The 27,030-nt window shown below is 31.3% G+C and overlaps 1 protein-coding gene across 1 annotated transcript in view; it reads left to right on the top strand.

Annotated features, from left to right (window-relative positions):
* The window catches only part of LOC128997610 (ATP-binding cassette sub-family C member 4-like), a 32,175-nt gene extending 11,283 nt beyond the window's left edge, over positions 1-20,892 (top strand). Inside the window, exons 10-25 of the mRNA XM_054423249.1 lie at positions 752-961; positions 1,770-1,868; positions 2,084-2,196; positions 4,885-4,997; positions 7,091-7,210; positions 9,167-9,246; positions 10,233-10,383; positions 11,232-11,338; positions 12,294-12,411; positions 12,622-12,843; positions 13,643-13,788; positions 14,434-14,676; positions 15,256-15,428; positions 16,622-16,751; positions 17,320-17,433; positions 19,952-20,892. Of these exons, the coding sequence (XP_054279224.1) occupies positions 752-961; positions 1,770-1,868; positions 2,084-2,196; positions 4,885-4,997; positions 7,091-7,210; positions 9,167-9,246; positions 10,233-10,383; positions 11,232-11,338; positions 12,294-12,411; positions 12,622-12,843; positions 13,643-13,788; positions 14,434-14,676; positions 15,256-15,428; positions 16,622-16,751; positions 17,320-17,433; positions 19,952-20,032 (2,220 nt within the window). The 3' untranslated portion in view covers positions 20,033-20,892. The remainder of the gene's footprint in view (positions 1-751; positions 962-1,769; positions 1,869-2,083; positions 2,197-4,884; positions 4,998-7,090; positions 7,211-9,166; positions 9,247-10,232; positions 10,384-11,231; positions 11,339-12,293; positions 12,412-12,621; positions 12,844-13,642; positions 13,789-14,433; positions 14,677-15,255; positions 15,429-16,621; positions 16,752-17,319; positions 17,434-19,951) is intronic.
* The last annotated feature ends 6,138 nt before the right edge of the window (positions 20,893-27,030 follow it).

Raw genomic sequence — 27,030 nt, 5'->3', positions numbered from 1 at the left:
ACTGCAGGGCATCAGCTGACAAACACAGCTGATTACACATAAGCTCATTGCAGAATGTGATCCGCGCTTTGTTGCTTGGTGCAATACTCGATGTTTGAACATGTAAAATTACATTAAATACAAAAATGGTTTATGTTAAAATAATATTTAAGGATTGGATTAGAGTGATTGTCGGAATAGTGTCTTGACTCTTGATTTTTGTAACAAGATTTTCTATATCAGACGAATTATAAATTATATGGAATATTATCTTGTTAGTGCGGCACTACTTCAATCCTCAATGAGGGACAAAAAAGCCCTCAACACAAATAGGGATTGAATAATAAAAAAAATAATTGTTCGAGTATGAGATACTCGTGAAATTTCTAATCTCTACTTATTCATTCTTGCACAAATTAATAATTTTTGTCATTTTGAGGCCTTTAAAGGTAGCAGTCCTCCAATCCAGTAAATAATTACAATTAAATTAAATAATGTGGTATCGGAGTTGTTAGGCTGCTTATAAGAATATTGCTGGTCTCATTTTTACAGTTCGAAACCACTCTGGGTTAAAAACAGAATCCAGCAATCTGCAAACATTGGGCAATTAAATTATCTTCGCACATTCAGCTGAACTTTAACAATAACACAAAATCACCTTAACTATTATCACACATCCATAAGTACATTTTTCACTTCCCACACAAGAATCTATCTCATCTACCTTAGGAATCTAATCTCATCTAAATCTAATCCAATAAATATTTTCCAGGGCAAAATGGAAGGGTATGGCACATTTGATCAGCTTGTACCCACCATAGCCAGCCTGGAACAATCAACGGATCTGACCTCTGATGACCTTGACACTGATAGCGAGGACTCAGACATGGACGAGCCTTCCACCACCAGCTCCAACCACAATCTCAACATCGTGGAATGTTCCTACAAGTACTGCCGCAGATACTCCTATTACCCTCAGCCAGTCAGTATTTACTTGAGGGGATCAAAACCAGAAAATTTGGGATTTTTATCATGGGATCTATTATATCAAGATCTTTTCGAAACAGAATTTTTAGAACGTATGCCGATCGCTTTCGACGTATATCGATCGTTATTGATGTCTGCCAATCGCTCTTTACATCTGCCGATCGCTCTCGACGTATATCGATCGTTATTGATGTCTGCCAATCGCTCTTTACATCTGCCGATCGCTCTCGACGTATACCGATCGCTATTGACGACTGCCAATTGCTCTTTATGTCTGCCGATCGCTCTCGATGTCTGCTAATCGTTTCTGACCCTGCAGAAAATGCCTTAAAACATAATTCAATAACATTTTTAGACCAGTGTTGGATTATTGATCATTATGGACAATTGGATTACAGAATAGTTGGCAAACTCATATTGATTGTGTTCATATTTTTTTGAATCCTTTGAAATAAATTATTGGGGTTTATTGGATTATATAACGTCATGTAGTCTTATCTGCAGTCTACTGTTGTTTATAATATAACTTTGAAGTACCCCTATCTGATGACATCCATCTTGATTTCAGTGTTGAAAATGCTATACTTTTGATACATTTATTATAGTGTTTCATCAAACAGATAATTCACTATCAAAAATAAAAATTGACAGGAATAAATCCTGTCCTGATTTGAAATGCAAATTAAGTTCCAAGCATACCTAGTATTGAATTAATCCCGACACAAGTACGTGAACGAAGTACCTAATAAGTATTCAACCGAATATAAAAGATTACCTTAAAATGTACCTGTTTTTGATTGCAGCAAAGCCCTGTTTTGAAAGCTGCCACAGCAACTAAGTCTGGAGGTATGAGGCAGGATGATCCGCAGTCTGTGTTGCTGCAGAGGCCAGCCTGGTCCCAGGTATTATATTCCATAAAATCATACATTTAACACTTACTATATATTTATTTTTACATTCGTTAGAGTTGTCAAAAGGGGTTTACACAAAATTGTAAATATGTATCATAATTTATTTTAGAAAAAGGATCATGTAGAGTATCTAGTATTTTGTAGATATTTTATCACCTCTTTAGAAATAATTAAATGCTGCTTGATATTAAATGATATTGTGCCAGGTTTTGAAGATGGTGGGAGGAGCCCGTAGCAAGGTGGGACTAACCCTGACGTTGCTGGGACTGTTGGCAGCGCAAGGATTGCTGGCTACGTGGGACTACTGCTTCATCGTTGGGTAAATTAGTCTATAAATAACAATAATTAATCTTTATTTCTCCATAATACAAGTTTCAATTTACAATATAAGTACCAAGATCAAAGATGCAAATTTTTTCCAACAATGTAAAACTTATATAACTGTTAAAAAAAAAAAAAAAAAAAAAAAATGGTTTCAATATTCACACCCAAGAGAAGAACAAAACTTCTGTGTGTCGATGGGAGTTTCAAAGAAAACTTTTAACAACAACAACAAAAATTCCATATCTAGGAATTAAAAAACATATATGTATTATCATGAGGAAATTTTTAAAAAGTGGTAGGAAACTACTTTGAGCTTACTAATAATATTAAGAATATTGATAAATGGTATTGTAAAACCAAATATTTTATATATTACAGTTCCGGGGCTACAACAATGAATTTTAAGAATATTACTGTTAAATTTCATCAAATGATTCTGTTAAAAACAAATTTTTTTAAGATTTCTTAAAACACTAATTGACCTACTATATTTTACTAAAACAGGAATGAAATAAATAATTTAAGTGGTAAATAAAACTTACATATAAATAAATACACCCAAGAATATACTCAAGAAAAAGTCAAAACAATTAATTCAGTGAAATAAATGATAATTTTTACTGTTAACAATATGCAATGAATATAAGCTTTGGAAATCGACCTTTGGGGTGGAACCAGGAAATTCGTTCATAACAATACTTTTCAGAAAATCTCTACACTCTGAGCTTCATTTTGATGTGCCATTATGTCATACGGTATTTTTTTTAAATTGAAAATTATTAGGTCAATGACCTTAAGCGATAAAAACAAATTTGACTGTACTGTATCACTAAAATAATATAATATATCGTTATAAAAATTTTAATCATCATTCTTAAAATATATTCCTTCCATCTTTTCTTACTGCCGTGATATACACCTTATCTTTTATATACATAACACTTAAATGTTACATGTACCCATTTGAGATCCTATATATTTACGAGACATCTTTCATTTCCAATCCGTCATACATGTCATGCGTTTGGTTGTTCGGTTTTCCATTTCCCTTCTACATATTGACTGTGCTAACAATATCCGGTTTGTGTATTTATTTTTGTTGTCGCCTGAAAAAATGGAATTGATCACCAAATGAGATAGTTCTCTTAACTCTTCGATAAAATATGAATTAATTTAAAAATATTCTTTGATTTATAACACCCTTTAATATCATCCCATAATTATTCGATAATAATAATCATTCCAAATCTCAAATTGTAAAATTTTAGCTAAAATAATGCTGTCCACATACAACTATAGTGGGATAAAGTAAATAAATAATTTAAAAACTAAGCTCAAATTTTTTAGTAAATATTTAATTGCAAGAAACCTCTCAAATAACTATCTTATTACGATTCAACACCCATTGAAGTACGCTAAAATAAAAATTGGAATAATGTATAAGTTGAAGACAACTTCTTTAGTTTAAGTGGAAGAAGTTTTACCAAGGTAAAAAACCAGGAAATCCTCTTAATGTATAAGGCATTAAAACTTTATGAACTACTTGAATTTCAAGCATTCGCTTCTTCAGTAAGGAACTCCAATGTTTCCAAGAAGTTTTTGGTTGGCCAAATATTATCCTTGGTTTTCAACTTTTACAACAATCACTTCTGTAACACGAGAAAACGGTTCTTCAGCACTTAATAATTTATATACTTAAGTTTTGGTTTAGTCACTGGTTCTTCGTAAAAAAAATATTAGAGGTTATATCCTGCAACAAAATTAATACTATCCTTCTTAATTAATGGTTGACTAACCTGGATTACTTTCAGTAGATCCTGACTATATTTGGATGACTATTGGTTTAATGCATAACAATTAGGTCGTACTGAATTAGGTCATACTAGGTTATTGAACTCTTCTTATCATTTGAAGAGTCGTCATAGTCACACAAACATATTAAATATTTTATGCTCCTGTCTTCTTAGATAAGCAGAAGATACAGTATATTTGAAAATTCCGTTGAAAATGAAGCTTGATCGTCCAAACGAATCCAACTCCTCCAGTTATTTCAACCTTTTAGTACAAAAGTGATCAGAAGACGAACAAACTATATCAGCAATCTGACACATACTTTTGGCACATTTTTTTGGCTTGCCAACAAGCTTCATCATGTTTTTTGTGGTCAGAGTAAATATGGTACCTTATGGATAAAATAACCAAACTTGCAGTAAATGTCGAACTGTAATTTTTACAGCTTTGGAGATACCATTTTGTTTAGAGTTAAAATGACCTTAACATGCTAAAGTTTTATTGAAAAAAATTTTAATATCATTATTAAAAGAATTCTTGCTGTTTTTGTAAAAATCGAATAATTTCTTTATGGGCTTTTATAGGATAGCACAAACAGTAAACACAGACATCACTTCAAAAAAACCTTGTTGGTTCAGGGGAACACAAAACGGCATTTCCATCCATAACTCCATCGAAAACTCAAACTGAAAATTTTGGCAAAAACACAACTTTCTCTATATACTATGTACAGGGGAGAAAGTAAACATGATATTTTACTTAGACATTTCAATGGATCATTATCATTAGTTCTGTTGAAGAATTAAATTTTATATCCTTATAAACTTAAATGTTTTTGAAAGTGCCCTCTTTACTGGATAAAAAGTTGACGTCAGTTGATATACTGTTGCAGTCTCGGTACCAACAGCACGCTGTTGTGGGATGATTGGCTGAAGACTCCATTGAACGAAGAGGACACGCCACTACCAGCGCTGTGGTACCTCTCCACTGGCGCCGTGCTGGCAGGTGAGTGATGGAATCAGAAAATTTGTTTGTGGAATCGGAAAGGGGCTCGAAATCAGAGTAATAAAATGTAATCGGAATTGTAGTCAGGAGTGGAATTTGCATGGGAGTAAGTATGAGAGTAGGAATTAGCATCCGAGTGAAAATCGGAGCTGGAAGTGTTATCTGAGTAATGATTGTATTTGTGGCTTCATTATGGAGTAATCAGAACCAGAATTGAGATTGAAAATATATTTTTAACAAGATTTTAGATCAAAGCTGTAATCAGGATTCTTTCAGTTTCCAATAAAAATTAGGTTAAGAAATTTCATAAAAATGAAATAAATCAAGATTTAGAATTTCAACTAGAATTAGAATTGGAATAAGAAAAGATTGGTTTGCAGCAACCTTATTTCAGAATATATGTTTTGCATACAATAATGTACGCACACCTACCTAACTTTTCAAGAAAATAATTAACACATTTTTATTGATTAATAGCATAGCATATCAATCGGAATTCGAATTTTAATCAGAATCGGTACAAACATTTTAAAGAATAACGATAATTACTATCTACATTCTCAGAGGCGGGTTAACAGAATAAAAATTTAGACAAAAGTAATTACTAAGCTACTTAAAGTTACAAGTACAAAAAATGTTGGCAACAGAAACATTAGCAATGTTGATACAATTAACTGTGAGGTTAAACTATTGTTGTGATTACAATAACTGTTTAATTTGTGGATAAACAACTTTAACAAACATACTATCACACTAATGTTGACTATCTCACATTGTTCCGGGTGTAATTCTAGAGTTTATTTCCACTTGGGTTGTCATCGCAAGTAGTGTGAAGTGGCGTGTTGACGTGTATTACAGCAACTCGTGAAATATTCTGTTTGTTTTTTACCTTTGAATTTTAACTTCAGTACATTGTAACTGTAGGTTTATATGATTATTTGAGCTGATATGAAATGGGCATTAATTGTACTGTTAATCATAATTTTAGATTAAAATTTCATTGTAACATACACTTAATAAAATGTGAAGTGTTTTACTACCCATGCAAGAAAATGCTACAATATTTACTTTTCTTACGATATTAATCTAAGTGCTCTGTGCTGTGTTATTTAAACATTGCTGGATATATTAGTTAACTAAAGTATGTTTCATGTTTAAATGTATACTCCTCCTGTCATGTTTGTACAAATTTGGTTTCTTATGCAAAAGTAAAAATATTTATCATTAAGTTTGAGAAGAAAAGTATAACAAGTGTCGAAAAGACAACAATTGTTCTGCAAATAATAGTTAAAACCTTATATCGATTTTGTATACTGTAAAATATAATGCAGCTTCTGTATAAAGAAAATTTTGTTGGTAACATTCTTAGCGAAAGATTAAATATTTAAACAGGTGTAAAATGTTTTTAACTTGAATCATTGGCTTATTAAAACACGATTAAGTAAGTAAACAAAGTTAAACACTAACTTGACCAACTGCTAACCTGCCGACAAGTAAAGTTTTTAGGAGCTTTAGAACAATACATTATTCTCTGCTCTTGCTTTCGCTTTTAAACTTTAAACTGTTGGATTTATTTTGAATCTGAGATATTTGAAACTTTGTTTACACCCTTTTACATTTTTAATAATGTCTTTAATTGTTGATTTACATTGTATTTTTATTTTAAAATGACGTATATTCCTTTACAGCATACAGCCCACGATTACTAGAAAAAACCCGGTATGGATCATAAACATAAACAAAATGACGTTGTTGGCCCGAATCCTATACTAATAGCATTGAACATATGTTTTAGCAGTTCCATTTAACCAATGTTAAATCATGTTTATTTTCGGGCCAAAAACGTCATTTGTTGATGTTTATGATCCATACCGGGTTTTTTCTAGTAATCGTGATACAGCCTGTATGCAGTAAAAATTTGAATATCCTATCAGTGGTCAACGATAACAGCTGTTGTTTTTGCTATTTTCCTGGGAAACAATGTTATTTCAATGTAATTACTACACCGTTCTGTGAAAACTTGTAGATGAACATGTTTGACAATTGCAGTTGAACTTGAACATTTTTACAGTTATCGTTGAACATGTTTACAGGCATTGCTGTCAACTATAACATATCAGTGATGCTGAACAGAGCTGTCAACTTTATACATGACTCTCTAGTCAAGGCTTTCCTCCACACTCCTATAACATTGTTGGATCAACAGATTCTTAGTAAGTGAAATGTTATGTAAAGTAAATGTATATAATGTAAAATAAATACTTGTAGCCATGCCACGTTCCACACATATTAAAAATTGATTTAATTTTTGTTTAAATTTTTACCAAAAGTTAAAAATGAGATTCAATGTTTTAAAATTTCCCAAAAATTTTAAAATAAAATAATTTTATTCCGAACGCTAGAAAAAAAAACAAAAAAGTTGATAGATATTGTTCGTTAAATATCGAACAGTTAGTTTAAAAACAGTTAAAACACTCATTTACGTTTTAATGAGATACAATTACAACTAGAAAGCTCTTCACCATTAGAACGCTTGTTGCCAGAAAGTTTAGTACGATAAAATTAACCATACAGTACCTGTAATGGTATTTAACAATCTACGCTGTTAAAATATTTGTCGCTAGAGTTAAAGTAACAAAAATTAAACATTTGAGATATTTTTAATTGGTTTGTGGCACCTTTCTTAGATATGAGAGGCTACAATAATGGAATGCAATTTTGCCCCTAGGGGTAGTGGGGGTAAGGGGGTAGCTCAAAACTTTCTACTTGGAAGTATAGTCGACTTTGGTACAATTTTAAAGGCCTTGACAAAACTAACAATTGGCATAAATAAAATTGAAATCGGACCACTAATAACAAAATGGCAGATAAAAATGTTTAAGATGCTGGTTAAGTAGTTTTTTACAAAACCAATTGGATTTCAATCATTTTGTTATTAGTTGTACGACTATTGTTTAATTACGTCTATCGTTTAGTTTTGTCAAAACCTTTAAAATGATGCCAAAGTCGACTATAATTCCCAATTGAAATTTTTTAGCTACCCCGTACTACCACTGAAGGCAAAATGTTTAAAATTGATCATTATTGTAGCCCCTCATATCTAAGGAGGTTGCCGCAAACCGATTTCAAATAACTCAAATTGTGAAAAGTTAAGGTGCAAGTTACTTTTCAGCCACCCTATATAGTGCGTTGTGAAAAAAAAAAAACAACAAAAATACTGGAAGACTTCAGCAAGAATCTTTAACGCATGCATTTTTAACACATCTCTTGTCCCTACTTTGTAATTTCCAGTAAACGAATGTTTGAGTTAGAGTGTGTAACATTTATGAGGCTGCAGTCTCGCGGGGGCTGGGAGCAGAGATTGTTTTTGTAAGTGAAACAAGTCCCGAGCGTTTTGCAAATTAAGTCTTTGTACAGCCTTGTAACTTAAGTTACCAGGCTTACTTTTACAGCGATACCTGAATGTGGCGTGTTTAGGAAATTCACACAATGGTGAAGGAGATTAATTTAACTAAAAACTTTTACAAAATATTGTAAAACAAAGCTAAAATAAAATTTTATGGATTTTATTACAAGACAGATATTTTTGTAAGGTCAAAAAAAATTAAGGAAATAATGAAAGCTAATAAAATAATTTTATTCAATTGAGTTTAGTTTATTATAGAATTAATATTAGCTAAATAAAAATTTACGTTAAAGAGGAAAAAGTTTATGGAAAGATTTGAGGTTCATTAAAAATATTTGTTGTAAAAATCAAACCTATTAATTATTGAAACTAATGGTAGCTTAGTAACGTTTTTAAATGAGTTTAATTTATCTATCCAATCATATATTATCACAATAATGAGTTGTATTGTAGGAATAATTACCAAAATGTATCATTCGTTTTAATAATAAATTTAATATTTATCCTCTAGATAGAGTTAACTACGAGAAACTCAACTGGATTTTTGAGTAATGAAATAGTTTACTTTGAGCTATTCTTAGAGCAATAAGCATCAGATGTCACAGATAAATTAAAATATCGTCTTACAAAAAGACCTTCGTACTAGTCTCGTTCATAGGATACTTCAAATATGTTTTAAAGAACTAATTTGAATTTTCAAACTTTTGTAATTTTTTTAATAAGTCACAGCATATGATATTTTATAACTTGTGTGTTTTCACAGACAAGATATTCAGCTGTCTGTCGCAAGATGTTCGTGTGTTAGACGAGTTTTTGGTTCCTGCCTTTCTTAATTTAATTCAGGTAAAAATCAGTTCTGAATTCCTACTATGTAAAGGGTTTTTATAAATTTACACAAGTGACCATAACTACTACAAGAACTTACTAGAAGTTTTTGTTTGGATAATGCTTAAATCTGTTTGCTTGTATTTTTAAGGTACCACCCTTAAAGTATTTTGTCAGAAGATTACCTATTTAAATTAAGATATTAAGAATTTGATAAACTGTATTAATTTAATAGGTTTTCATTTAGTGCATCTCAATTTTAGTTAAATCAGCGAGAGTTTCATTTTCAAGACAATCATCTTTAGCTAGTAGGTACTCATAGAGTTCCCCTTGCATACATTTAGGTACCGATAGGGTATGATTTTATAATAAGACAAAAGCATGCCTATTTGTGTACGTATGATCTCTCTGCACTGGGAACATAAAACTACTTTGCATGAGAGAAATGTGCTTTATCTATTCAAACTTTCTGAAAATGCTACTGGCTGAAGAGCTACACTTGTATCCAATCATGATGTCTCCTCATTGAAACATGTCACAATTGGACTAAAATGACGATTTAATAAAAATTATTGAAATAATTTCAAAACATTACTACAAAATTGCATTTATGGAAAGACTACGTTTATAATGTAGTCGGACATGATTCTTAACAGCTTGTGCTAAAGTACAAATGTAAATTGTGAATTTCACAGCTAAATCTGCTTTTAACCTTATGACCGTATCGATGGTTCAGTCTAGTGGTTAGGTTAGGTTAGGTTATGTTAGGTTAGATTAGGTTGGGTTATGTTAGTGTGCTAGTATGTAATTTTGTGGAAGAATTAATTTAACAACTACACGTCATAAAATAACCATTACAATAGGTAAGGTTAGGTTACGTTCTATGTTGGGTTATTTTATGTTATGTTAGGTTATATTAGGTAAAGTTAGGTTATTTTAGGTTGGTTTACGTTAGGTAAGGTTGTTTACTGCGGTCAAGTTGTTGATAACAGCATGTTTGGCAGCATAGCTTGTTGCTGGTCGGTTGTCTGGGGCTGGTGGTTGTCGCTTACTACTGGTTCATCATCCCTACACTGGTCTTGGCAGTGTTCACCGTCTATCTCTTCACATTGTGCCTTCCAACAACCAAGGCGTTGGAGACCATAGAGACTAAACGTAAGCCTTTTAGTCAAGAAGGGGAGGTTTGGTTGCTCTGAAAAGTTGTGATGCTATGTTAAGTTGACAAATATCATTTAAATTAAAATAATATTTTTCCAAAAACCAAAGCAGTACACCAAAGTGTATGGGGCCGATTAAAACAATAACAAATCATATAGTTTTATGTTGACGTACAAGTTGATAGTAAGAGGATAGCCCAAAAGAAAACAGACTTAGAAAACAGACTTTTATAAAAAAATTCCCTTGTATATTTGTGTGATGGTTTTCATTCTAAGTGACAAATATAGAAAGTTGGTCCAGGGTGGTTATAAATATTCCCTATATTACACTCCACCCCTCTATTTAACATGATGCTCATTTGGATGGTACATTAACAATTCATACAGTGGAGAGTGGACATATTCATTATGCATACAAGTGACAATGAATTGTGTATAGGCATACGTCGGCGTATGCCACATTGCTGTTGCACACACTGTAATGTATTTTGTAGTATGTAGACAGATGTATCTCGCAGCATACATTTTGATTCTATATGTATTGATTCTGTGCATAGTGGCTTCCTAATTTTTCTCTTGGTTCATAGTTTTTATTTATTTTCTGATTTACTCTGATTAGTTTTTACTATTTTTTATGATTCTGTGTTTTCTGTTCCTATACAATCTTATTCTGTGTTACCCAACTCTATGTAAACTGATTCAGCGTTTTATGATTTAGTTCTTTGTTTGAGACTGTATTGGCTTTCATGTTTGTAATTTTGTATAGGTAACTAATTTATATAATGGATTTATATTTAGAATCATTTACATAACGTGATCAATATTTTTCTGATTCTGATTCCACAGTGTGGCGGCCAGTTGAAGCTTACTTCCAGATGAGTGAGGACGAAATTGTAACAATTCGTTCACTGAAAGCTGCAGAGTTCTACAGACGTCAGTTTGCCGATCATCAGGTACAAATCAATCCTTAATATCAATGTTAAATGTAGTTAAATAAAAAACTATTCAATATCTATTGATTATTTCGTAATTAAAACTATGAAAATGCAATGAATATTAAAAAGTAATATGTTACACTATCTAATTTTAGAATTTAATTACCAACGGATATTACATGTTTACACGATATGAGTTATTAAGCATGTTAATTTATCTGTTAATATTTTAAACGAAGCAATCAACTGGTTAAATATTCTTCAATAAAGAGTTGTTACGGAATTGTTTGTTTAAAAACGTCATCATAATTGCATTCCTGGATATTGCAATCAGTTCGCGATTATAACTACATTTTACAAACATTTGTTGATGGAAATTGAGTTTGCTTTGTTTATCGGTAATTTCAGCAAATTTAAGGGTTGATTTAAATACAAATCGTTTAAATTAAAAACTAATCTTGATTTATTCAGCTATGTTTAGTTTATTGTTTGATAATTTGAATAAATTGAAGGGACATATTTGTTGATGTTATCCTTTAAAAAAAGTGTAAAATAATTATTGATGAGAGCGTTACACATATTTTTTTAAGAGTGAGAGCTAAATATCAATCAATGTTTTACACAGCAAGATAAAGCTATTCTCGTTTTAGATGGTGATAGGGATCCTGTCTGGAAGTACAGTATTATAGTTTGGCCGCTTAGAAAGCGACCTCCTCCAGCATTGGTTTAGCATTAGCGCGCAGGTCGTTTTCTAAGCGGCCGAACTATAGTATATTTTTCAGTTGGAAGCACAGCAATTTTTTCAACTGTTGTAATAAAACATATATGTTTTAGTTTACAATTTCTGATTAGCATAGAAGAATATCCTGCACACCTCACAGCCCTTTGGATGAGTGAATTTATTTAACATGACTGTAATGGGATAAGTAGTTCTTTGTCAACTTGTATAATATATATTATTGTTTCTCTGCAGGACAGACACTCTTCAGCTCTGTTTCTTCTACAGTCCGTCACAGAAGCTCTTAGTTTGTGGCTAAGTCTAGCTTGTGTCGCCTTCACTTCTTGTATCACCCTTGTGTTCTACTTCATTGGTAAGTAGGTTGGATGAGGAAAATAGCCTAAGTCTCTCATAGAATTTTGAAATTAGAAGGATTTTTTTGTAGACAAAATGTGCCTCTCTATTCCTCCTGGATCCTTATTTTCCTAATATATATAATGAAAACTTGAACATGTGCATGCTAAAAGAGTCACGTGAGACACTAATGATAAAACTCACCACTCACGTTGCTGTATTATGACAGAAGTGGAGAGGTCAGTGGTAGCGCTGGGCACCTACTCTTGTCTGGTGGTCACCAACCTCGTACCATTCCTTGTGTCTGACTCAACTCTGACCTCTCGTCTGGTGGAAACTATCAGACACATGGTCCAGGCCTGCCAACTGCCCAGGGAAACAGCTGACGTGTCTGCTACTCAGGCCTACCAACCTAACACTGATGTTGTCAACGGCACTGTTAACCCCGCATGTAAGTAGGAAGAATGTTTCATATTTAAGTTTAAGATTTTTAATACGCTCGAGGCTGCAATGTTAGTAATGTTGATCCTTTTTAGGGATGACAGTGTAAAAGAAAATGATAAAAAAATATATATATATACTGATTCCTCTAAACATATATGAACTTAAATATGTTTCCAGCATGTTAGTATTGACCCAGTCGTATTAATTATACAAGTTTAGGGATCTATAATTAAATTTTTGTTAACTAGGCCCTACCTACTTCTCTTAATCTTTTTCTCTCTTCTTTTCTTTCTTTCTTCTCTATTTGTTTCTTTCTTCTTCTTTCTTTTTTGTTTCCCTTCTTTTCTTCTTTTCTTTCCTCTTCTTCTTCTTTGTGTTTATGGAGTATAAAACGTGAAGAAATTTTTTTCACCTGTACCTAAAAAAAAATAGTATCATGAAAGCAAATAATTATTTCCTTTGTAAGCTATGTTTATATATAAGTTTTTCAGCAGGCTATATTTGGACGAAATAACAATCCAATCTTGTTCAAAGCTTGAAATGTGACAAATTTTATTTTCGTTTGGGGACAGTGGGATGTTGAAAATTTAGTGATTGTATACATTTTTCATTGATCGTTCTTCTGAAGCTCTCAAAATAAAAATCCTACCTACTTACTCAGTTTCTCCTTCGCTGGAAAAATTCTCTTTCCAGTTACAAAATCAGTTTCTCTTTTCCAGTGTTGTGTTCATGCCATGAACCTTCCTTGCATTGAATGAAAAATAGACTTAGTGATATATTAATAAATCAAATTCCTTCTTTCACAGTTGCTGGAGACTCAGACTTCCCTGTGGTGTCTCAAAGGTGGCCTTACTCTGGGGAGATCCAAGCCACAAACCTGACCCTGACCAATAAGCTGGGGACCCACGCCACTCTGGAAAACCTCAACTTCACCATCAAACCCAGGGAAACTGTAAGCTACAGAATTTTAATTTTTGAGAATTAATTTTGTCCTGCAACAATTTTTGTTCAGCACTTTTTGGTAAAAATATTGGCCGTGGCATGATCTTCTTCCCCAAGTGTAAATCAATGAGGTAATAATTTAATATGATGTTTGACTATAGAGAGTAGTAGATACTTCATAGCCATGTTAAAATTGTAGTCAGTTTTTAATGGAAATTAAGGTAGTTGAGTAGATTCGCCAATAGAGTATCGAATCAGTCAATTTCTGATTCCTGTTGTAAATCCTAATTTTGTAACCAATTTAAACTGAAAGAATAATTTTATGTAAGTTTAAAAAATAACATCTTTTACGCCACGTTATTCATAAATTGTTTACACTGAGAGAGAAACGAGTGAGGTACCATACTTGTGAGTGGTTCATTTAACTAATGTTCCATTTCAATAGAAATTTGTGATAGCTGGTACATACATGTGGGAAGTCTAGAGTAGTATCCACCAATCAATAGCAGCAATCGATAACCTTATTTTTTCATGGAACAAGTGTATCTGGATATTGGCCAGTATTTGAAGCTTTATCAAATCCCCATGAAGTGCTCAAACATTCAAAATGTGATCAACGAAAAAACAAAAACCTTTGACGTTTTTTTGTCCTCAGGTTGGTATTGTGGGGAGTGGCAAGTCCTCACTGTTGGCAGCACTGCTGAGGCTTGAGGAGCCTACTGGAGGAGGATGTGTTCTCATTGACAAACTAGACACAAGAGACGTGTCAATCAAACTCCTTCGGTCGAGAATATCTGTTATTCCTCGACATCCAATCTTCTTCGCGGGAATATTGAGGACAAACCTCGACCCTCACGATCAGCTGACAGACTCCCAGCTGTGGGAAGCCATTGATAAAGTGAGTTTAAAATCTACTCTTTTTTTGAAAGAAACTGAATGTTAGGAAATTGTCAATTTACTAATTACTTTTATATCGTTTGGTTCAAAGTTCCTCATTCCTCTAATTAAAGTTAAATTATACAAATTTTTGTGACGTGACATGATCATAAAGATTAGGTGAAATATGAATTGGCTTGTTATTAAACTTCAGTTGGTCTCTCCAGTCTGTATTTTTTTGTACTTTGTCCAGACTACTATTATTTTAACTGTTCCCAGTAATTAGTAATAACCATTTTGTATTTCATCTATGATTCACTAGGTTTTTTACCCTTTGATGTGTAACCAATGCTTTGGTTGTGTTTATATGGTGTATGTAGTATCATTATGATGTAGAATTTCATCGCGATTTCAACATTGGTGGTGCATTTAACTTTGTAATTTTTAACTGTAGTAATTGTCTACACTATTAGCGATTTATCTTCACCATTTAATTGAGTTCTTAGTTTTGTTGGATTGTAGCCTCTGAACGTAAATGGGAGCCTGATTGTATCTTGAAGCTCATTGTGTTTTAATTTCCAACACTGGTGTTTTCATACAGGTAGGGCTCCTTGATGCAGTGACTGAGCTGCCGTTTGGTCTTCTGACAGAATCTCGTCACTGGGACAAGACGTTCACAGTGGCTCAGCGACAGTTGTTGCACCTGGCACTCGCTGTCATTGCTGCCAACCGTATACTCGTTATTGACTTGGCCTCTCGCAACACATCACCTCAGTGAGTAACCCTTGTAATAGTTTCGAAGATTAAGTTTGCGTTTTGTAAAAATTGTGTAACTATGCTTACAAACGAGTTAGTTAAAAGATGAGCAATTTCTGAAGTAACTAATCTCCAGTAATATAGCAGTAATCATGACCCTTACAACGCACAAAATACTTTTGGAGACCTAAATGCTAGATGTAAAAAATACCAAGGTTATGACGATCGTTGGATTGTTGAATTTCGGATACAGAATCATACAATAAAATGGACCAGCTGTAGCTAATTTCAAATTGAAAAAGTGTATTGTACGAGCCACTCGTGAGTATGCTACTGACTCACATTATTCTTTTATCTATAGTTTTTATTTCTTTGATAGTTAATGTGACAAAAAGGTTCAGTTATTTACAATACCTTGTCCTCTTAGTGTGGCTCGGTGAAACAGTTGTTGTTCTGCAGAAATTCTATATACTGTAACTAAGTTTAAATATGCAAATTTGTATTCTAAAATTGGCAACAAGATAACTTAGTACCTGAATAGAAGGTATATTATTTTTATATCTCTAGTCAGAGGTAGTAGCCGTATAAGACACTGTAAACATTTTTTTAAACTAATTCTGTGTTTACTACAGAGGTTGTCTAAAGTAAACAGCCAAACCCCGGTAATGGTTTTATAGACCAAAATGAAGAGAAAATTTCAATTTTGTTTAAATTGCTTTGTAACCAGATATTTGTAATTTAGTATTTTTAAATACAGTAATCACTTTTATCTTTGAATTGTTCAAGCCAATGATTATGAAACTTGGAATATCTTCTAAGGCAGGAGAGACCTTTTTTAGAAAAAAATTAACTTTGTTCAACCTTAAATTTCAAATTAACGTCCATTTTAATTTTAAATAAAAAAAACTGTTTTAATGCCAAATAAAAGTTTTCTTGACATTTCTTCCATAAAAACAGCCATTAGTACTTTATAATATAAAAACTATAATGGTCACCATTTTGAAATTTTGAATTGGACCAAGTACATTTTTTTCTAACAAAGGTCCTCTCATAACATGCTAAATTATGTAAAACTAGAAAATGGTGGACGTCTGATCAACGAAGCGATTTTGACAAGAAAACCATTTTTTATTTTGACTAAGAGAACCATTTTCCTGAGTTTGGCTGATTACTTACGGGACAGCCTGTGTATTCATTGAGTGGTGTTGCAGGAGTGACCATGCCTTAGTAACTCTAGTCAGGCAACTGTTGCCATCTTCTACAGTCATCATCATGACTGAGAGACTAAGACTAGTCATGGCAACAGACCGCGTGTTGGTGTTGGACAATGGGAAGATGGCGGTGAGTTGCTGTTAATTGTAAAAAAAAAGAAAAAAGAAAAAAAAGAAAAAAAGAAAAAAAAGAAAATAAGAAAAAAAAGAAGAAAAAAAAAGAAAAAAAAGAAAAAAAAGAAAAAAAAGAAAAAAAGAAAAAGGAAAAAAAAGAAAAAAAATATTGCTCTTTATTATTTTGTTTTTCTTTTTTGTTTTTATCTTTTAATCAAACTGCGAGTGAGATTAGTGTTTAGCCATTAAGAGTTTCCTTAATCAATAGAACTTAATCAAATCACAAAAGTAACACATAATCGTACTTATAAGTAGTAAGTTTTAAAAATTGTAACTAGATTTTGTAAACAAAAATGAGTAGTTTTTTCGTCTTTATGTGTTAGGAAATGGCGATTACATATTACTTTTGTGTTCAAGCTGTCTATATTTTGTTTCACTACTTTCTAGATTTATTGAAACTAAAATATACTCTTACTTGTAACGGTTAATTTTAAAAGAAATACATTTGTCCCTTGTCATACAAAACTGATATTTTTACAAATCCATGTATTACTACGCTTAATAAGGTTGGATTTGTTTTTCAGGAGTATGGTCACCCGTATTTACTACTGCAGAACAAATACAGCCATTTGAACAAGATGATACAAGAAGCAGGTCCGTCCGAGCTTCACGCAGAACTTGTCAGAATTGCCAGACAAGTAAGTAAACTATTTGACTGTTTTTAAATCTTGTCTTTTCGATTTAATTGAAGAGATACTTCTAGTGAATAACAATAAACAAGAGTATTTTTGTTTGTTTTTATTTAAATTTTGTAAATAAACAGTTTGAATACATACAGTATTGCTAGATAAAGTAATATTTCTCTATTAAAGTACCTAAAACCGCACTTATGGTAAGAATGGTGCTAGCAGTAGGCTACCTATTCCCTGAAAAAAGTAGCATAAAGGATGAAATACCAAATTATTTCGCAAAGTAGTGAGGCTTTCAGTAATCATGTAAAAACATATTTCATGCAAAAAACTTTCAACTGCAAGACATAAAATACGATAGAGGTAGCTCTTAACTTAATTAGGTGAATGGTGAATTATATAAAAAGTTTAAATGCATTATGCGAAATAATGATATTCAGTAAACAAATTAGGTAGTAATATTTTAAGCAATTAATACTACTTAGACAATAGACAATAGACAAAGCTTTACTGTACATGACGCATGATACAATAATTAATTAGAACATTAATTGATCTAAAACATCACAGTCAGTCAACCACTTCAATAAGGAGACTGATTGAATGAATGATTTTTTCCATTATGTTTGCTACAATGTTTATAATTTTTACTACAACTGTTAAGTTTTACATCAAAACATAATGAAGAAAACAGAAAGAAAAAAATAACACAGTTGTGAACTTATTGAATGATATAAAAAAAACTAACTATATCAGACTTTATTAGTAACCAAATAAACTAAGCAAGTTAAATAATATTTTGCAAAAAAATGTAAGTAGCAATAATTAAAATACCTATGTTAAAGTGCAAATATCTTAAATTCAACCATGTGCAGTAAGTAGAATATCTAAACACAGGGCCGGTTTAACCCATACGCGAACTACGCGGCCGCATATGGCGCCATAAAAAAGTGGCGCTGTGGCGCCAACGGAAATTTTTTTTTAATTTTACAAGTAATTTTGTTTATTTTTGCTCAGAGTTAAAGTATTCAAAGCACCACAATAAAGTAATTTATTCTGTTTGTACCAACAGCACTTGAAAAATGCGTATATTTGTACAGCCCTACAACTCTTCGATTTGTAGTGAGCTGACGCTCGGCAGCGTACAGCGCGGCGCCTTTGGGTTTCATTTCATGACTCATGCTCGAGATAAGCAAGCGCGCAGCGCCACTTGTCACAACAAGAAACTTCCCCCTCCCTCCCCTCCCTTCTACTTCTGATAACTCACCCTTGCTAGATCAGAGCATTACATTGTATTGTATTGCACTCTTTTAGTTGTATATGTACACCTGTTCTGAACCAGATTGATACCGACTCAGCAATTAAAGAATTTGCCAAGATCAAAGCTAGGAGAATTAATTTTTAACTGCTAAAAGCTTTTGAACTGTTAAGATTGAAAATTTTGTATTCTTTTTGTCAAGGTAATAAATTTGGTTTTTCATGTTTTCTACATGTTTAATGCGTTCAATTAAAAATTCCTCTCTTGTCATCTACTTACACCTGTTTTCATTGTAATAGGCTTTGTAATAGCTATTTACATTACAAGTGTAGTAAGAGCGTTTTTACATCACGCAGGTGAATGTTGTGCAACGAGCGGAAGCGAGCTGCATAATTCACCTATGTGATGTAAACACGCTCTTGCGTAACGTGTAACGTACAAGATTTTACCTGACCCAACAATATACAGGGGGTTACATACAATATTTTTCATTATCCATTTCACTCAACTTTACATCACTCGTGAAGTCAAGAAGTTGTATACATCACGCTTGGGATTGGGAAGTTTAACATGGCGGGTTAGGTAAAAACTTCTATCGTATCCTGTACTTATATAAGTTATCCTGTAAAAATTGTTTTCACATTTAGAAATAAATTGTTAACTTAGGCCGTGATGCTCGTCAAGCATGACGTCACGATAGAAGACGGCAATGACGTAGGTATTTATTTATTTATTTTCCAAGGAAATATTAAAACAAGCAGCTGATCACAAACAGCAAAAATTACGCCATTGCCGTCTTCTATCGTGACGTCATGCTTGACGAGCATTAGGGACTGTTTTTTTAGTGTGGCCTTGGTTTTGCTTAAGTTTATATGATGAGTAAAAGTGTAAAAATGTTAAATTTCTGGGAATAATAAACAGTCTTTTATTGCAAGTATTCTTCTAACCTAAACTTATAAAAAAGTTCTTCCCACAATCTTTGGGAAAAATTCACAATTAGAGTTAAAAGTAGAATAATGTTCATGGGTTGTGCAGGGAGTGGGTGGGGTGGTAAGGGGGGATTCTAAGTGGCACTGATTCGGGTGTTCGCTTAACTCTGAAAAATTCCTAGAACCGGCCCTGTCTAAACAAACTTAGATCATCCAACAAATGTTTGCAAAAAGCCACAAAGAAATTATAATTTTGAATTTGACGTAAAACTAACATAAAGACTTAGATGTATCAAATTGTAATCTTTGGCATTTCAAGCGTGAATATGATGTGTTTCAGGCCTACATGGCAGACAACAAAACAAATGTGATTATAAGGGAAGAGAGTGTGGATTCAACAGATTCGACTAATTATATTTAAAACTAGATTTTAAAAAGTCATTTTCGTAACTAGTGACCGGCTTGTGCGTAAACATTTCTCTTGTGTGCAGCAAAGGCGGTTTGCACTCGTGTTACACATTATATTTTTCCTACAGTTACTATAAATAATTAGTCTTTCAAACACTGTACAACTCTTTTTATGTTAGGCTAAATCAAAACATTGAACAAAATGGGAAACCCTGTACCAGCTGATCGTCGTAATATTGTAATAAGTGTTGCCAACTTATTTTCAAGCGTATACGGATTATGTGCTTAATAAAACGCACACTGTTTTGTGTTGTTTGGTTGGAATACTGGTGAGAACCAAAGTAAAAACTGTTCGCCAAATTAAGTCTTTCTGTACTATAATCTGTGCAAGGAAGCCCACTTTGTCGGGTGACTGTAGGGAAAAAATAATTTAATGAGGGTGGACAAAGAAACAAAGATACAGTATTACTAAAATATATAGAATGTTTTTTTTTCAAACCCAACTTTTTGCCATATTTGAATTAGGAACAAATGTTCATTCTCCATTACATTTGTTATAAATAAAGTTTGTTAGAATATGAATTACACTTAACATCAAGACTGTAAGCATACTCCCATGTAATTGAAAATAGCAAATTTTTTTATTTTTAAGATGGTAAAGCAACGGTTTACAATATAATGAACTAGTTAAAATTGTTCTAAAAGGATTCTGCCAAGTTTAACTCAAATGATCTATTTAGTTAACATCTTGTTTTGTGTTTGAACTGTAGCTGTATACAATTTGTGATGGCTTTCATAATTAAAAACATATAAACAATTTTTATAATATATTTAAAGCTGAAGTTCAATAAATGTACCTGTTTGTTAATTTGTTACAACTATCAGTTACAAGACATATAAACAAATTTTGTTATAAATACCATATTATTAATGTGATATGTATTTTTTTTTTTTAGAGTTAAAACAAAGTAAGTGCAGTGTAGTTTCAGATTTTAAAAACATGTTGCATGTTAAGATTTACATAGTATTTTTATACAATTCATATAAAGTATAGTAAAAATGTGACTTTTTGTACATGCCTTCATTTTCTTATACCTGACATCATATCTTTCACATGTATCATATTATGTTGAAAAGGAGTTTTAATTTTAATTTAACTTGTACAAAAAAAGTCATTGTGCATTTACTAACTTTATATAACAAGGATATGAATCTTCCTAATATGTTTGTCTCATGATTTCCATTGTTTGATTGAATAGTGATAAACTTCATCGATATACCTGAAATAGAAGGCAATTTTGGTAGTGTTGAATATAAACATCAGTTCCGGGTAACATTTTAGTTTAGATTGAGAAAGTTTTCCATTGTTTGACGCCGTGAACTCCTTAACCTTATTGTGTTACTGACATTGGTAAAATATGAAAAACAATAGTAAGTCTATAAATATTCATATTTCAAGAAGGAAAAGAGTACATTTCTTGAATAAGAAAATTAACTTGTTTTGAACACCAATAACTTTTAATAATTATTTTTGATTTTTAAAAATATTATAAACTACTATTTCAGTTGGAATTTATAAAGAAAAACTAAAAAAAAATTAATAAAAACTTATAAAATTTAACTCCTTTATGCAATATTTATCATTTACTAGTGTGTACACGAATGTAAAAAACACAATAATGAACTTTTAAATAATATTTTTTGATATTTTATAGTTTATGAAATATTTTAGTCAGATAAATTAATACAACAATTGAATGGAATTGATAGTAAAATACATGCTCTTATACAAAGATAAAAGCCAAATAATGATGTTTGATATTACAAATAACCTCTGAAATGACACAGATAACAAACAAGACAATATTACTGAACAAACATGATTATTCACTTACAGCTTTTGTTTGCAGTTTTGTTTTGTACGATAATGTAAAATAAATACAGTTATCAAAATCCTTTTCTCTACAATATTGTTAACGGCGTGATTATTTATGGTTAAGTGTAGATTAAGGTATAAAAAGGAATAATGAGGGAAATTCCAGAAATCTGAAATAGTAAATGATTTGAGTTTTTTGTGTTCATATTTTCCTTTAAAAAAGTCATACTTCCGTTTAATTTTTTAATTTTTTTAAATCTAAATGTTTTCCTGTGTTGTTATGCGTAATGTATTATTTAAAACGGCAAGTGCAGAAAGATATGTTTGACGATTTGACTACTGAAGATTTGAAAATGGCGTTTTAACCCCGAAACTATAGTCATCACGACAAATATAGGGTTGATTGACGACAGGTTAGTAACCTCATTTTATGTCAATTAATCAATCCTGTAGGCAAATATGTAAAAATTAATTATGATCTCAGTAAAAAGGTAATCAAACAAATAATTTTAATTTTTATACCTTTAGAGCCATCTTCAATTAGTTTAGAGTCATTAAAGATACACATTTGAATTCTATCAAATGAAAATGTAAATCCAGATACATTTTAATATTGATTTTTAATTCAAGCCAAATTCTTATATTTATGAAACGTGTTAAAATGCTTAAATAAAATACATTTCACTGATCTAAAAGTAAATAGACAATTTATTTGAATTCCTTGGTAAAATAAAGGTTTCAATTTATTTTATAATACAGAATCTTTGTTAATTTTGATGGTTGGGTTTAAAGAAAAAAAAACAAAAAAAAAAGAAAACTGAACCTCCTAATAAGCTTTGCAACTTGTTTTATAACATTTTTCAACATTGTCAACACTTAAAGTAAAAGTTTTAAACCTTCCGGACATTAAACTCTAACAAGAATAAGCAGCTTACTTAGGTGGAACAAGTCGTCGTTTAAAGTGTTTCTTTGGGAATCACAAAAAATCTCTTCGACTTTTTAGAGGCCAAAAAGTCAACACACAGAAATAAATTAGCATTAAATCTGAAAAATTAAATTGTTCCAATCAGACGATTCAGTAGATATAAGTTATTTCAGTGATTTAAAAAGTTTATACATTTTTTAAGGTTAAAAAGCACCCAAATATTAGTTTGATAATTCAAATTTCTTGGGAGTTATTACAAAGAAAAAAATTCAAAAGGCATATCAAAATATGAAAACACCAGCTTTATGTATGAAAATTACTATCTCTTTCCGGTTTAACGCACAAATTTGCTTGTTTTGGATTAACATTACGTGTGGTTGAAGTCAGGACTAACTATATAACAAAGTTGTGCTATTCAATATTGTTACGTTCAGATGATGTGAAGTTTAACATGAACTTGCAATAAGTTAGTTCCGTGAATTGGGTTAACATTAGTATAATTACTACATCCACTGGTAACTACTTGAAGTCAAACTTTACTGTAGGTGTGGAATTCTTAAGTCAGACATATTGTAGATGAATAGTATAAGAATGTAGTCTTTTATTCATATTATACACACAAATAGTGCATGTATGTAATGTGAAATAAGCATAAATGCAATATAATTTGTCTTTTTGTTAACAAGGTATACCAACTTTCTAATGTAAACAACCTTTCTATAAGGTTTTAGGATAGTATAGAATGGATTTTGTATTTACAGGTGAATATGTAATTTAATAAAATCAAGTAGGTGATCTAGTATGTGATTTGGCTTGGATAAGTGTAGTGTTTAAGACTATGAGTAATAAAAAACATCCCGTTTTAGATAAAATAAGGCCATTATTGTAGGATAATAATAACCATCAAAATTGAAATTGGCATTGTTTTAAGAGACAGTGCATTAACTTAATTAATGATTAAACATAACCAATCATAAGTTAAACTCTTTGTTTTCATATTTTTTAATCAATATTAACTAATTGAACAGCCACATATTGTTAATTAACACCCTTATTTTTGGAAGAAAACTGTTAAAAGTAAAGTGATGCTAATATAAATCTTATAATGTAAATATTTCCAAAATCGCCATTTCAATGGTTAAAACCTCTATATATTGTTTTTTTTTTTACTACAGGTTGTGAAATGAACTATTTAATTTTATGTTTTCTTATATTTTATTCACGACTAAAGCAAGTTTCATGAGAAAGGATAATGGGTGATAATCTACAAACTGTGAGAAGCCATTAACAATGGTATCGATTGTAAAGTTTTCTCATTAAATTGTCGAATGGGTTTCGTTTAACTTTTGATACTCAGGGCGAGAGAATATCAATCTTGTACACAAAAAGCGACCACAGCTTTCCTAATTTTTCATGGAAAATGTATCCATTTATTAAAGAGTAATTTGTTTTTTAATTAATTTATCAATTCTAAACAATTTGTTTCAAATAATCAGTTGAGATTATATTTAGCCTTTGATTCTAATAAATCAGTCTGTTCAACAATAAAGCTGAAATTTACAGGCTTACAAAAGGAATTTATATAGAGAAAATTTACAACTATACAACCCTCTAAAATTTGCTATAAAACAATACATATGCTCTTCTGCTAACAGTTTCATGTTCATTGAAATGTCAAATAATAAAGGAAATCTTCAATTTCGCCTTAAGTAAGTTTTTTAGAAATTTTGTATTTTATCATAGTTAAATTAATCTATAATGTTTAAAACATTTTTCCTCAGAGTTTTTAAGGCTCGTACTCAAACTTCTCAAGGTTCTAAATGATTTGGTACCGATTGTTTTTATATATATAAAAAAAAACAAACAGTGAACATGTCCAAACAACCAAAGTAGCTTTTTAAAATAATTTGTCAGCAGTGAGTTTTAGCCTAATTAAACAATGTTTTTAATTACAGTTTAAGGATAGGTTGAAAAAGAATAATCATTGAAAGAAGAAATTATGATACAACATTCGTGGTAAATTGCTATGATCCCCCTTGTAATGTGTCAACTGTATCTCTATAATAATTATTGTGGAGGAAAAGAGTTTTGACGGTTGAATTATTTTTTCTATTTTTGAACCAGTTTAAGTTTTTTTGTATGGTAATTTATTTAGTATAGTACAATTCAATTGCATCACTATTTTACAAAAAAACTCTGGATAATTATGTTGTGTAAACTATTTACATATTTACCAGCTGTTTCATAATAAATTTAACATTTACCATAATTCAATCATGAAATGATAATTTACAACTTCATTGTGTTTGAATTAAGAATTTCACAAGGGATTTCAAATATGATAAAGATTTACAATATCTTATTAGCATTCCCTTCCCGTCATAAAGTGCTGGAAAGTGTCCAAGATAACAAGATGGTGTTTGGCTCTTGTCCATCTCTACATTCCTGGGGAACATTGTTAGGAACATATCAGCTGTTTGATTAAATTCTATCAGCGTTCTATACTTTGGGAAACAACCCGCTTCCATATAAACGTAAGGAAAGGCATTATTAAAACATGTTAGTTTTTTGTATAATATGTACGCAATGGAACGCAATGGAACCCTGACAATCTAATAGAACTTATATTTTGAAGCACTTTTCTCCTAGATTATAAAGTGTAAATTAGCAACAAAATAGTGCATGTTATCTTATTTTTTTAATAATCACTACTGATGAACCTATATGGTAGGTTTCGGCCTTTTGAAACCCAACATATCTCACCTAAGTTTACTTTTAATATTAACATGGTATTTAACAGAAAACAAAATTCTCAACAATACAATCGTTCAAGAAAAATAGTTTTTATCGCAATAATGTAACTTCCAAATATAATTGTAAGGCGAAGGTAACACACCCACATCACGTAACTCATAACCTGTATTACACCTGCAACTTTATCAGAGGAAATATCTTTAGTTGGTGGCAACGGTAGTTTTGCTTTTATTGTTGAAAAAATTGTATGTGAAACAAGTAATACCAAACATTTGGAGTGTCTTGATAAACTCAAATTTTGAACAGAACTTTTTCAATGGACTCTAAAACAGTTGATCCTAACTGTTTTGAAAATAATGTTTAGAGTAATACGATTTACTAATCTCTCTTCATTTTCATCATTAAATGGGTAGTAATTATAAACTAATTAACTACTTAAATTATACTATATTGTAAATTTTTTTTAAATATGGAATTTGAATCTAATTGAAATAAATATTGGTAACATAAATTAATTACCTTATCTAACCACAGTTGTTGGTATGAAGACTAATTTTGTTCCTTGGAACCTCATCAGATCATTTAGTATGCAACCACATCAATGATGTATTATAATACATTGTGGTATGTCAATAGATTCTTTAAAAGGTTGACACAGTCACAATAACTAAAACTTGTAATGTTAATTAAATAATAAAAATAAAATAAAAATTGATAAAACTGATTAAAACTGTACAGGGCCATTACTGTCTTATCACTGCCACGGACTAAATAAACACTCATTCAGTAAACAACACACTTTAATAGTTTTTCGGCGCCAAACCTTTTGCCAATAACAACTATGAAAAATCAGGTATCTATAGAATTAAGTGTGACGACTCCAATAAACTACTTTGGCCAAACAGGAAGATTTGAAACAAAGATTTGAAGAACCTATACCCAAAAGATCACCACATCAACTATCCATATAAGCCGAACATTTAATATCGTAAACTTACAAATACACAAATAGACCTACTATCGATATGAAAATGGAAATAGTTGAATTATAACCAAAAAGGTTTTTAAGCTTGATGTTAAAGAATAATTCACCATCCAAAAGCTGAAAAAACTCGACCCATGCAACATTTGAAATGATCAGACATATTTCCAGTCAAATATTATATTTGATATACATATTTTGACAAGTTACAATTCTAAGAAGTATAAAATAAGAACAAAACAAATAGAAATGCAGGTGGCACTGGAGAGAAGAAGAAACATTATGATTCAGTAAGTTTTATTTAGTCAGTATCAGTGGTAAGACAGTGCGGGCCAGGCTCTACAGTTTTAACCAGTTTCGTCAATTTTTAATACATTTTAATTATTATATCAACATGACAAGTTTTAATTACTGTGATTGTGACAGTATTTAAAAAGAATCTATTGACATTTCATGATTAAATACATTAATTAT

This window comes from Macrosteles quadrilineatus, unplaced genomic scaffold, assembly GCF_028750875.1.
Source record: "Macrosteles quadrilineatus isolate MER2022 unplaced genomic scaffold, UCM_ALF_1.0 Scaffold_6__1_contigs__length_79288215, whole genome shotgun sequence".
In the NCBI taxonomy this organism is placed as follows: domain Eukaryota; kingdom Metazoa; phylum Arthropoda; class Insecta; order Hemiptera; family Cicadellidae; genus Macrosteles; species Macrosteles quadrilineatus.
This window is presented reverse-complemented; position numbering and strand designations above follow the sequence as displayed.